Raw genomic sequence first — 13898 nt, 5'->3', positions numbered from 1 at the left:
AAGCAACGACTTGAAGGTAGTAACCTCTGCCGCTAACCTGACCTCACCTCCTAAACTCTGCTTTTTTGTCAGAGGGTACTGTTGGTCTAAAACTATTTTCATTTTTGGTAGAAGCGGAATTTAAAAAAAAAAATCCATTTTTCTTTCCTCTGGCTCTCCCAACTGGGGCCCCATTCCCAGAGTGTGGATTTTGTTATTTCTTCCAAACAGTCACTTCCCTCAGGGCTTTGTAAAAATCATTCTGCAGAGAAACAGTTCTGCTGATGTGGTACAAGGGCCTCTTTTCAAAGTCGTGTGGATTTTGAAACCGTAGCTGAGCAGTTAGCAGAGTGTATGACATCACTTAACCATGATCACACGAGATAATATTTGTAAGAAAAGAAAAGAAAGAAAAAAAAAGAGTAATTAGCACAGTGCCTGGCACATAGTATGTGCTGTATACACGCTAATCTTTCCTGGTGCTTGAAAACAATACATCAAATGGGCACCGCTTAGGTTTTGAGATAATTCCAGGAATGGCTAGGCTCCCTGTTGGATCAGTGGTAGAAGTCATTGACTGCTTCGTCTGCCCAGTAGACCATGTGCCACCTGGACCTTCCTCCATTCAGAAGGACGTAGAGAGAAGGATTCACACTGTATCAGCCAGTGTTTCAGCTAGCACTTTGTTCCGTCTTCGTTGTGGCATGGCAAGAGCAGTGACTCTGTACCAGTCATATCTTTATTACCCCAACACGTTACTTGATGGGGTCCTCACATAGCCCCTAGCATTCTGGATGTGGTTCCCCTGGTAGTACGTGTAGCCTGACTGTGTCTGGCACTTGTAACAGTTCATTTTTCTGGTTTGACCTGTGGAAAGGGACCAGTGAATGACATTTTTTAAACCAAAGCCGGGCCTTGGATCCCATCTAAATTTAATGGGTAGATGTTCTCCCAGAAGGTGTAGTAGGAGAGCTTCTAAGGGTATAGCTATCCCAGAGTAGACCCTTTTCCCTCTGGGAGGTTCAGACTTCAGTTCTGTGCATTTCCCCACTTGTCTGGTGTGTTTGGAGGAAACTGACCGTGACTATCTCTTTACAGACCATCACTGGCCTCTTGCAAGAGTTCGACGTTCAGGCAAGTAGAGATGGGTTTTTTTTTTCCCTTCTTCTCTTCTTTTTCTTTCCCTTTCTTTGAAATTGAACACTATTCAAAACCCCTGCAGGGAGGGGAGAAACCAAACTAAGCTTAACTCCCCACCCAGGGCAGAAGAGTGTCAAATGTTCTGAATATTGTCCAAAGAAATTGAAGTCCTTCTTTAGCTCTTGAAGCAAAATGGGGAAACATCCTAAGTTGGGGATACTTTGGAGTTTGGGGGGAAAGGCTGAGTGCAGAAGGAAAGGCACAGAGAAGCTTCATTTCAGGGCTGTTTTCCAGCAAGGGAACATGGCTGGAGGGGTCTTTAGTATTGGCAGCCCCACAGGAAAGTGAAACATCTTTCTGGGTTTGTTTGGCCCAGAGTGGAAATCTGTCCATTTTCCCCTCTGTGCTGGGATGGTTCTCCAGGAACAAGCTGTGTGCAGAATTGGCTTTCCTCCTCCTATTTATGGGAACAGGTCAGTAGAAAGTGATGGATGGGCAGGACCAGTTGAAGAAAAGACGCAGATTTCAGGTTTTTTGTTCATTTACTCAACACATACTTACTTTCCACGCATGTAATGTTGTGCTTGGCTCTAGGGAGAACGGATAGATAAGTAGATAGATAGATAGAACCATGTAATGCATCATGCTGGAAATGTACTAAGAGCAAGCAAGACAGACAGTCCCTTCCATGGAGTTTTCAGAAGCACTAGCTATTTGTCCAGGCCACAAGCACAGATTGGAAGGATTGAAAGCAGCCTAAAATTCAGCAGCACTCAATCTTTTGTAACCATGGTTGGCTGATGCTTTATTTAGCCTGACCTTTCTTCTTGGGGCCTCAGCTTTACCCCTCTGGCAAATGGGCTTGGACTAGTAGCCTGGTGCATCTTCAAGCTCTCCTAGTTCTGAAAGTCTGAGTCATTTTCACATTTGATATTGTTGAGTTCTTCCTGACCCCATGACTTAGAACTTTGTTGTTGTTGTTAAATTGTTTTAGTTGTGTATGACTCTTCTTGTAGTTTTCTTGGCAGAGATACTGGAGTGGTTTGCCATTTCCTTCTCCAGCTCATTTTACAGATGAGGAAACTGAGGCAAACAGGGTGAAGTGACTTGTCCAGGGTCACACATCTAGGAAGTGTCTGAGGCCAGATTTGAACTTGGGAAGATGAGTCTTCCTGACTCCAGATCTGGCACTCTATCCACTGCACCACCTAGCTGCATTCCCATTTACACATTACCGAGGCCAATATGAGGGCCATTGATAATTCCCTAATGAAAGCCACTTGAAAACTGTGAATTATATGCTTCCTTGCTGTAAGGTTGTGCTCTTACTGAAATAATTGGATGCTGAGGCCTTGAGCACTGATGATGAGGATAATGACTACCCTGTTTCATGCAGATTATCTAGAGGGTTCTCATGGTATCTATAATCTTGCCCTAGCTGGCAAGGAGAGCCTATGACATCTCCCCTACTTCACAAGTAAGGACTTGGAGAGATTAAATGTTGGGAATGCAGTCACACAGTCAGACTCTTCCCAGCCTCTGTCTTCATATGTTAATCAGCAACCATTTATTAAATGCCTACTAGTGTGGGATGTTTTCCTCATACCCAGCACTGGGCTATTTATAATAACTAATGATAAATAACTAACATTGATTAAGTACTTACTGTGTGCTAAGTGCTTTACAATTGTCAACTCAGTTGTTCCTTACTGACAACTTTGGGAGGTAGGTTCTGTTATTATCCCCATATAGAGATGAGGAAACAAGTTAATGGCTGGATTTGAACTCGGGTCTTCATGACTCCAGGTCCAGCCCCCTATCCACTGTGCCGCCTAGCTGCCCTGAGAGAGAAGGTACAGACTTGCATTGGTAGGAATTTGCTCACCTGGGAATTCCCTTTAATCAATAAAATCACTTGTTCAAATCTAGCCTCAGACGCTTCTGGCTGTGTGATCCTGGGCAAACCACTTAACTAACTCTGCCTCAATTTCCTCATCTGTAAAACAAGGTTTCAGGGTGCTTAGATGGTGCAGTGGAGTCAGGAGGACTCTCCTGAGTTAAAAAAAAAAAAAACTTTTAATATTAATTAAATATACAATAAGTTCAGTCTGTAGCTTTCAAAGCTATCTTGCTTGACTGGTTCTTTCCAGTTTCCTTCTTTTCTCTTCATTTAAAAAAAAGTGACTCAGTGACTCTCTTTTTAAGAAAGATGACTCAGTGATCTTTGTTGCTTCCGTGTCATGCTCTCTTTACCAGTTCCTCCTTCCCACTAGGGCAAAAAAAATAAAAACAAAGCCCTTGGAAGAAATTAGCTGTGCCTGAAAATCTGTCTTTGTGTCTTAAGGCCATCACTCCTGTCAAGAGGAGGGCAGCAGCCCTGAGCTGCGGTGGTGTTGTTATTGCTGTTGTTGTTGTTGTTGTAATATAACACAAAGGATGTTCTCTAGAATAGCTGGGTCAAAATAGGTGACTATCCCTGCCTTGACCTTGATAGTGGACAGAGGCCCATCAGTCATGGGGAACAACAGGTACGCAGCGGGATGCTTGTCTGTGATCTTGCCTCCCCTCAGGGTCCTTGGATGGCCTTGAAAGAATGCGGTCAGACCTGAAGTGCAAGGGGGAAAGGCTGCAATCTTACTCTGATTTTGAACGCTCTCCTCGGGGGTAGGTGGTGATGGTGGTGGGGGAATCACTGGTATCAGGAAGAGTGGAGGTTGAGGTCTGCCAACGTTCAGCAGGATTGCAGTTTGTCTCTTCTCCGCACCCCCTCCGTTTCAGAACTTTAGGTAACCAGGAGATCTCCCGGTGACCCTAAAGGGAGGGAGAGGGAGGATGCCTGGGCAAACTACGGAGAGAGATGAAATTCTCAACCCTTGACTGAAACTCATATGAAGGAAGGGAGTGGTTTCTTGTTTCTTTTCCCTGGAACAGTGGGGTTTCATATTATCTATCTTTCCATCATACCCAGGGCAGCCCAGCCCCATCCATAGTTCCTTGTTCTGCTTTTTGCCAGCTTTGATTAAATCGGTCTATCAGCTGAGCATCTACTTACAGGAACCCATTTTGAATAGGAGTGCCAGGAAGGTCCTCAGGGAGCTTCTAATGCTGCCCCTTCCCCGCCCCCCACCATTTTATAGATGAGAAAATGGAGGCCCAGAGAGGTAGGGGAGGAGAACTTGGGTGGGGGCATGGGGATGCTGGGAATGTGAAAATACAACTGGGCCCTGGATTCAGGCAGAAGATTTCAGAGCCAGTCTTGTCATGGTCACTTAGTGACCATGTGAACTTAGACAGTTGATAAGGTCATAGATTTAGAGCCAGAAGGGACCTTAGGCATTCTAGAACAGTGCCTTCACTTTTTTTTTTCAGATGAAGAAACTGAGGCTAAATGTCTTGCCCAAATACGCACCGGTAATATATGGCAAAGAAAATCCAGGCCTTTTCTCACGCTGCTTCCCTCAAGATCAGTTACACAAATATTTAGTGCCTGAATTATTAGGGCTTGAATTTGCTAACTCCCTTTCCAGTGCCTTAAAAGTAAGTTTTATTGTTTAGTCTTTTTATACATTTGTTTGCCAATTGACCTCCCCAATAAGAACCCTTCCTTGTAACAAGTATAGTTGAACAAATTAGTACATTGGCTGTGTCTGGAAGCAGTGCCCCATTCCTCACCTATAGTTTACCGCCTCTCCGCTGAGAAGCAGAGATGACACTTCGTCTCTGGCCCTCAGTAGTCATGGTTGGTCTCCAGGGCTTCTTTATAGAAGTGTCTGGGATACTAGGATTTAGACTGGGAAAGATCCTTTGGGGATCATCTAATCTACCTCCTTCATTTTACATTCACAGTGAGAAGGAAGTATAATAATAATAAGGGAAATTAAATTTATTAAATGTCTGCCAGGTGCCAGCCACTGTGCTAAGTACTTTACTGATAACATTTCATTTTAAGCTTAAAAGAATCCTGTGAGGTAGGTGCTATTATACCCATTTTACAGTTAAGGAAACTGAGGCAGACTGAAGTGAAGTGACCCACCCAGGGTCACACAGAGCTAGTGAGTGTCTGAGGCCAGATTTGAAGTCCCAGCTCTATCCACTGCACCACCTCCCCGTGATAATGTAGCTTGTAAGTGTGTCAGAGGTGAGATTTAAACTTGGGTCTCTTGTCATTCCAAGTCCAGCCCTGAGCTGATGAGAGTGAAGATGATGTGGCTTCTTTTGTCCATCTTTCCAGCCAACTCTCTTCTTTCCCAGCCTATCTTCTGCACATCTTCCTTGCCTATTTTCCTTTTTTCCCCCTCACTTAAAGAAAAGTCAGTGGACTTTGAGAAAAAATTGGTCATTAAGGTGGCCCCTGCATCAGTGGGTTTGATTGTGGTCATTAGGTTTGGGCGGCAGGTACAGTAAGAGTTGTTCCAGCCCTGCCCGGAACATTTATATGATCGAATCCATCAACCAAGCAAAACTGCAAATTGGCTTGGTCTGAGGGACCCGGGACCTTGTGTTCAACAATAGGGCTATTAAGAAGTTCTCTCAGCCTGTGGTCCTTATTGACATCAACCCCATGAGTCATCCTTCAGTCTGTCTCTGATGGTCTCTCCTGTGTGACTTTCGTTAGCCCCTCATACCCCTGCATTCCCTAACCGTCAGCTTTGCTGCTCTGAGGAGCCAATTACGCTTCTAAAGACCTTCTCTTAGGCAGATAAACAGGAGATGCTTCCAGCTAACATCATAAGCCAGGCACTGTGCATATAATAAAGTAAAAAGATATACTTCATACTTTATTTTTGTATTTTTATTTTATTTTAATTTTTTATTTTATTTTATACTATATTTTTATTCTATATTTATATACTTATAACTATATATAAATATAATAAATGTAAAGTAAGCACTTTACAATTATAATCTCATTTGCTCCTCACAATAACCCTGGAAGGTAGGTGCTTATTATTGCCTTCACTTTACAGATAGGGAAACTGAGGCAAGCGTAGGTTGCTCAGGGTCACACAGCTAGTAAGTGTGGGAAACAGAGCTTTAAGCTTAAGTGTCTTAACTCTGAACCCAATATTCTTTCCACTGTAATACCATGTAGCCTGTCTGGACACTTAAAATTTTTCCATGGCTCGTCTCTAAAATAAAAGGAATTTAAAAATAAATAATTTTTTTAAAAACTGCTCAAAAAAAAATAAAATAAAAGGAATTAATGGATAGTTAGAAGGATGCTGCTCTGTCTTATGGTGATTCCTCTCTTCCTTTGGCCCCCTTCCCAGAACAAAAAAGGTCTAGATTATTTTATCCTTCCTTATCAGATACAGTGTCCCCAAACTGCACTAAGCCTTTTGGGACACTGTAGGCTAGGGCTTCTTCTGAGGCTCTCTTCTTAATAATGAGATTAGTGTAATACAGTGGGTAGGGCATTGCCCTGGAAATCTAAAGAGTTTTGTTTTGGAATTAGACATGGCCCTAGGTCGTCTAAGCCAGCCATCTTATTTTACAGTTGAGGCCCAGGAGAGTTGAGATCAGGGATGTGCCTTAGGGTCACAGAATTCAGTAACAGTGCAGCTAGTCCCAGACTCAGACCAGTCACCAGCCCTGGGCAAGTTGCTTAAAGTAGTAGTAATTGTCCCATCTTCCTTAAAGCGCTTATCTCCATTAGACCTCACAGTGTAGGTGGAAGGCGCTTTGACAGAAATAAAGTGTTTATGATTTTTATCTTCCCCAGAAGAATCTAGAAAGCACATCTTATCCTTTCCTTTTTATAAGGTTGACTCAGAAACTAAGGATCACAGAAGTTTTGAAATCATGAACTCTTAGGGCCAGGATGGGCCTGGAGATGTTATTTAGTTAATTCATCTCCCTTCTTTCTCTTCAAGCAAAAGCACACAAGAATGCAAGTTAGAGTTAAGGCCATTCTGTTTTCAAGTCTTTTGTTCAGTCATTCATAACAATGATAGTAATTACAGTACCTAACATTTCTATAACACTTTAAGGTTTGCAAAGCGCTTTACAAATATTTTATTCTCACAACAACCCTGGGAAGTGGATATTATTATTACTTTTATTTTTCAGATGAGGAAACTGAGGCATCCAGATTAAGTGACCTGCCATAGGTCACACGTGGGTCAGATTTGAACTCGGGTCTTAATGGCTCCATGTCCAGTGCTCTATCATCTGCTGTGTTCCACTTAGCTATCTTTGCATAATATTTATGTAGACCCTTCAAAGCCCTACTTGGGATAATATTTGTTGCCTGCATTTATAATCGAAGGAAATGATAAATTTTGTTAGAAAGTGAAAATAAAGATTCTTTTCCCATCCAACTTCAGACCTCTAGAAATCCAATCACTGGTCTGTAGACCCCAGGTTAAAAAGTCTCTGGTGTTAGATTATAGAATAATACTTGGGACATAATATTCAATTCACAGAACATTTCCTAAGTGCCTACTATGGACGCAACCATGTGTTAAACATTGAGGATGCAAAAGCAAATCTAAGGTCCCTGAATTCAGAAGCTTCTACTGAGGATAATGAAGGTGCTCAGTAAATATTTGAATGAGTAATGAGCACATAGTCTGGTAGCTGGGTTATGTGAGGTGTGAGAAATAGTCTTCTTGTGGGATATACTGATATTTGTGAGTTCCCCTAGTAATGGGTGTGAGAGAGTTAAATTACATCTTTGAAGCCCCTCCTTTTCCCCACCCCCACTCTCTGCAGGACCTCACTAATTCCTTCTAGCTAGATGAGAATTTATCCCATGTTCAGTATTCAAATTGAGGGCTTCAGGGATCACATGGCACATGAGTCAGGAAATAGGATGCTGTCAAGGAGGAGTTTACCAGGTTATTTCACCTTCAGGGAAGGTTTGTAGAAAGGGCAAGTTATCAGGCTGAATAAGACCTTGGAAATCAAAATTGGATAGTTGCTACGGTCCCATTTGTGGGTAGGCCCTTCACCTTTGCAGACTGCAGCTTTATTTGCATTATATAGACAAGGAAACTGAGATAGCCAGGGGTGTTGACTTGCCCAGGGTCCCATCATTTATAAGTGTCTGAGGCAGGATTTGAACTCAGGTCTTCCTGACTCTAGGACCAGTGCCCAGGGCACTGAGCCATCTAGTTGCCTGATGATCCCAAGTAATGCACAAGGGTCCTTCCTACCTTTGGTTATTTTACCATAATGGAGTTATGCCCATTCATTGTTCATTAATGGGATTGTGCCTCTTCATTCTCACTATACCACCTCTTTCCCATTCATACATAACTTTGGTATTCTCACACTTTGGCTTCACACTTAATCTTTGGTAATAAATTGCAGCCCACTTAGACTCAAGACTTTTCCATTTCCCTTTAGGTTACTTGTAATTTTGTAATTCTACCACTGTATTCTTCCATGGAACCTTGGAATCTCTTGATCTCTTTTTTTTTTTTGTTTTTTAGTGAGGCAGTTGGGTTATGTGACTTGCCCAAGGTCACACAGCTAGTACGTGTCAAGTGTTTGGTCTAAGGGCAGATTTGAACTCAGGTCCTCCTGACTTCAGGGCCGGTGCTCTATCCACTGCGCCACCTAGCTGCCCCTCTTGATCTCTTAAAGAATCAAAATGGTATTTGAAAATTTGGAGAGGGCTGGCCTGAGGTTGACCTTTCCACTGTCCATAAAAATCATAAGCAACCCAATAGGGTAAACATTCCAAGGAGACATTTATCCCTAAACCTAGAAAAAAAACTGTTGGTGCTTCTAACTGAATAATTGGTGTCTAAATACAAGCCATCCTAATCTCTTCATAAAAAGATCATCTTGACTTGTCCCTTCTATGAACCTTTTAAAACAGCACATATTTAATTAAAATCTGATCACATAGACTTTTCTGTCTAGCCTGCTTCACGTTATTTCAGAGCTCCAGCCTTTATTTTCATGAAGAAAATCTTTAACCTCTTTGGACTAAACAGAATAATACTTTTGCCATCCTCTGATGCCTCTTTGTGGCTTGGAGGTGAGCTTGGGTTCTCAGTGGCTAATGCTAATGGAGCACAATGTCTACCAGGCCTTCCAAGGCTGGAAAGGCCTTATGTTTAGACCCAGTAATGGCCTGGGTGTCTATCTTAGGAGTTTGGAGAAACTCAACACCAGCTTGGTTTCGGAATTTTTGGTCTGTAACTTTTGAAGACCATCTATCTACAAAGCTAGAGAGGGGCTGCTTTCCTGTCAAGGGAGTAACCACAGTGATGAAATTGCATAGGCCTGAAGTATTTAATTAGATTAATTATTTCTAAGAAGAGCATATTGAAGTCAGTTCTGGCTACTGTGCAGTGTCTGGTTGTGGGACATCCTGGAGCTGCTGATCTCTTAGAAAAAGACCAGGAAGAAGATGTGATCAAACCCCTTTGTTTCTTAGTTTACTGCCTGGATAACTCCAGCAAGTCATTTCTTTGGTTAGGGTTGAAGTTTCCTGACTCTCAAATGAGGAATTGGACTAAGACATTTCTAGCGTCTCTTCCTGACATAAAAACACTCAACAATTGATTCCTAAGACCTCTTACAGAATTGTTCAGTTGTGTCCAACTCTTCATGACCCCATTTGTGGTTTTCTTGATTTGCCATTTCCTTCTCCTCCTCATTTTACGGATGGGGAAACGGAGGCAAACAGGGTTAAGTGACTTGCCCCAGGATCACACAGCTAGAAAGTGTTAAGGCTGGATTTGAGCTCAGAAAGAGGAGTCTTCCTGACTTTCTGGGCTTGGCACGATAATCCACTGAGCCACCTGTCTACCCTTTCAAAAAAATATTTCCAAGCAAAGACAGTGGGTTGAATTTTAATATGTTGAAGTTAATAGAGACTTATTTCTGATATTGCCTAATTATAGAGAGTTTTCTGTGACTTGCCTAAAAGTTGGAACTTATAAACGGGTCTCCCAACTACCTGGCAACCACTCTGTTCATTGCTTCATTACAATAATATTTATCACCTAGTTGGAAGACTACCACCCTGATGCCTCATGACGGCATGGTGGTGAGCTTGGGTTCTTGAGACTACAGAAGTAGAGCCCTTCCAAGCTGGAAAGGCATTGGATTTGGGTGTAATGATGGATTCTTTGTTTGTCATCTGGGGACCAGTCTAGCTAAGTTTGGAGAGGCTTATTGCAAGAGGTTGGTCAGCAGTGATGAAATTTTAATGACAAGTCAGAAATCCTGTCTACTCAAGAATGGGAATGTGGGGGTGTCTGTGATATCTTAATGGCAACAGAAAGAATGTGCTCTGTGTTGTGATCTGTGTTCATGGGGTTGAAGGGATGTGATCTATGTTGACAGGAACTTTGCCCACACAGATAAAATTAGTCATAGAAATACCAGTTCATAGAACTAGAAGACACCTCATTTTTGTTGTTTAGTCCTTTCAGTCGTTTCTGACTCTTGGTGACCCTATTTGGGGTTTTCTTGGCAGAGATGCTGGAGCAGTTTGTCATTTTCTTCCCCAGCTCCTTTTACAGATGAGGAAACAGGCAAACAGGGTGAAGGGACTTGCCCAGGGTCACACAGCTAGGAAGTGTCTTGAGGCCGGATTTGAACTCACAAAGATGAGTCTTACTGACTTCAGGCCCAGTGCTCTATCCATTGTACCTTATTGCTGCCCTAGAAGGGGTCTTACAGATCCATTAATATTACCTGGGACAACGTATACCAGTAGGAAAGGTGTAGAAGACTGAATCTGTAGTAGCCCCGTGCCTTTGTGTGTTTACCAAATAATCCACAGAAGCCTACTTCCCTATGGTTTGTTGGCTCCTAAAAATGTAAGGCAAGGAAAATAATGTTAATTTGGGGGCCCAGGTCGGTTGGGTCCCAGTTAATACATTTTCCCACAATACTTGCCATTCACTATTCTTTGAAGCAACACCTGTTTTCTCTAAACTGTGATTAATTTTGGTGTTTGCCAAGATGGGGGAAGGAGGTGAGATGGCTTTTTATCTCACATGTTGAATATGATCACGTTCTTTGAGTTGTCCCAATTGTCCTGCAAGGGGGGAGGTGCAGAGGGCACAGCTTACTTGAACTGGCATCAGCTGTCCTGGAAAAGAGCTTTCTCTGCCATCAAGGCCAACAAGTAGAATCAGCAAGCATGTATTAAGTGCTTACTGTAGGCCAGGTACTATGCTAAGTTCTGGGAAGAAAGATAGTCCCTACCCTCAAGGAGCTTACATTCTAATAGAAGACAGCACATAAAAGGAAACTAAAAATTCCAGGAGACAGTACTCTTAGGCATGGTAGAAGAAGTCTGGAGAGAAGTAAAGACATGGCTGGCCTGGGTGTCCACCTTAAAATGGAGGTTTTGGGAAGAACCAGACAGAAGAGGAGACAGTTTTAAGAGAAGAAGGTACCTCCGGCATGAGAAAGGCAAGAGTCAGGCAGGAGTGCAACCTTCCTGAAAGTCAAAGGTATCCTTCAAGATCAGTCTAACAATTCCTTCCCAATGGGTGGACTTTGTGCAGGTTCCCCCAGGTATAGCTGTGCAGTGGTTGTAGAAGGACTCTATGCTTTTATTGGAGGCCGAGTAAGTAAGCAAGCAAGCATGGTGGAGGAGAGGGTGATTTAGAATCTTTTTGGATGAGTGTGAATTTTTTTTTTTAAGTTTTCTTTTTGGGATTCATTTTGAAAAAGGGGAATTTTGCTGTGGGCCTCATTCCTCATTCCACATCCTCTCTCCTTCTTCCCAGCCCCCACCCCCACACAAACATAACAAAACAGCCAATGTTTTCAAATTCCAATTGACCACAGACTTTGTGGGGTTTTTGTGGCTGGTTTTCCTAAGGGGCCATTAGAGCTGTGAGCCGGCCATGGGGTGAGATGACAGAAAAGGAAATTCCATCTTTATTTCTCAGCCACCCTCACAGTAGCCTGGAAGCAGACATGCCTCTTGACCAGAGAAAGGCAGCTGGTTTGGGAATTAACTGGATGGATGTGTGAGGTTAGAGGTCATCTGAAGTTTGGGAAGCATCCCTGTTAGAGGGCCTGTTGCAGGGGAAGAAGACAGGAGTGACTTCTGGGGTTTGGAATGGATGCTTTTGGCAGCTTGGGTTGTGTGTGTTTTTCTTTGGAAGGTGGGGGAGGGAGGGTTTTGTGTTGATTGTTGTGACTATCCATGTATTTGGATAGGGCTGCTTTTAGCTTTTACACTTGTATGGTTAGGGGCTACAAAGTGATTTTACTTCTCTTACCTGTTGTGTTAGTTGTGGCAGTAGAAATGGGGACACCACAAAAAGTTTACTTAAGAAGGAGAAAGAACCCCCGAGGCCATTTCAGACAACTAGTATCTAAATAAAGAAGCCCTCTACAGAATTTCCAGGCCACTCAAAGACCTAGTAATGGGAAACTGACTATGTCATACCAAGGTGGTTCTCATTCAACATTCTGTGGCCATTTATTAGGTCTATAATATGCATGAAACCATTGTCCTAAACACTAGGTCCTTCCCTGTCTGCATAGCATGTTCTCTCTCTGTTTAATTGAAGGAACCGTATAAACACATAATTCTAAGACAAAATAAACACAAAAATTACTTTTAATAGTATTTTCTTTTTTCCCAATTAATGTCAAGACAGTTTTTAGCATTTGTTTTTACAAGATGAGTTCCAAATTTTTCTCTTTCCCTCCCTTCTGTCTCCTTTTCTCTTTAAAATGGTAGGTAATTTGATATAGGTTATACATATGCTATCATGTAAAACATATTTCCATATTAGTCACAGTTGTAAAAGAAGAAGCAGATCAAAAGGGAAAAAAAATCATGAAAAAGAATAAAGTAAGTGGGGGGAAAAAAAGTATGCTTTGATCTGCATTCAGAGTCCATCAGTTCTTTAATCTGGATGTGGATAGCATTTTTCTTCATGAGTCCTTTGTGCTTGTTTTGGATCACTGTGTTGCTGAGAAGAGCTGAGTCATTTATAGTTGATCATCACACAATGTTGCTGATACTGTGTACAATGTTTTCCTGGTTCTGCTCATTTCACTTTGCATCAGTTCATTTAAGTCTTTCCAGGTTTTTCTGAAATTTGCCTGTTCAACATTTCTTATTGCACAGTAGTATTCCATTAAATTCATGTACCACAGCTTGTTCAGCCATTCCCCAATTGATGGGCATCCCCTCAATTTACAATATTTTGCTATCACAAAGAAGACAGTTACAAATATTTTGGCACATGTAGGTCCTTTTCCCCTTTTCATGATCTCTTTGGGATACTGACATAGTGGTATTATTGAATCAAAGGGTATGCACAGTTTGATAGCCCTTTGGGCATAGTTCCAAATGGTTTTCCAGAATGTTTGGATCACTTCACAACTCCACCAGCAGTACATTAGTGTCCCAATTTTCCCACATCCTCTCCAACATTTATCATTTTCCTTTTTTGTCTTATTAGCTAGTCTGATAGGTGTGAGGTGGTATTTCAGAGTTGTTTTAATTTGAATTTCTCTAATCAATAGTGGTTTAGAGCACTTCTTCGTATACCTATAGATAGCTTTGACATCTTCATCTGAAAACTGCCTGTTCCTATCCTTTGACCATTTCTCAGTTGGGAAATGGCTTGTATTCTTATAAGTTTGACTGAGTTCTCTATATATTTGAGAAATGAGGCCTTTATCAGAGATGCTTGCTGTAAAGATTGTTTCCCAGCTTTCTGCTTACCTTCTGATCTAGGTTGCGTTGTATTTGTTTGTGCAAAAGCTTTTTAATTTAATATAGTCAAAATTATCTGTTATATGCTTCATAATGCTCTCCATCTCCTATTTGGTCA

General features: G+C 42.0%; 1 protein-coding gene across 4 annotated transcripts in view; it reads left to right on the top strand.

The window, feature by feature from the left end:
- Positions 1–13898, top strand: part of NDRG1 (N-myc downstream regulated 1) — an 83063-nt gene that overhangs the window by 25403 nt on the left and 43762 nt on the right. For 3 of the 4 annotated variants that reach the window (XM_027845475.1, XM_027845473.1, XM_027845474.1), the window contains exon 3: positions 1078–1113. The exons of the other annotated variant lie outside the window; for it this stretch is intronic. In XM_027845475.1, coding sequence (XP_027701276.1) covers positions 1078–1113 — 36 coding nt within the window. The remainder of the gene's footprint in view (positions 1–1077; positions 1114–13898) is intronic. 4 annotated transcript variants of the gene reach the window in all.

The sequence above is a fragment of the Vombatus ursinus genome, unplaced genomic scaffold (assembly GCF_900497805.2).
Source record: "Vombatus ursinus unplaced genomic scaffold, bare-nosed wombat genome assembly UNPS02014973.1, whole genome shotgun sequence".
Classification (NCBI taxonomy): domain Eukaryota; kingdom Metazoa; phylum Chordata; class Mammalia; order Diprotodontia; family Vombatidae; genus Vombatus; species Vombatus ursinus.
Note: the sequence above shows the minus strand (reverse complement) of the source record. Positions and strands in the feature narration are given on the sequence as shown.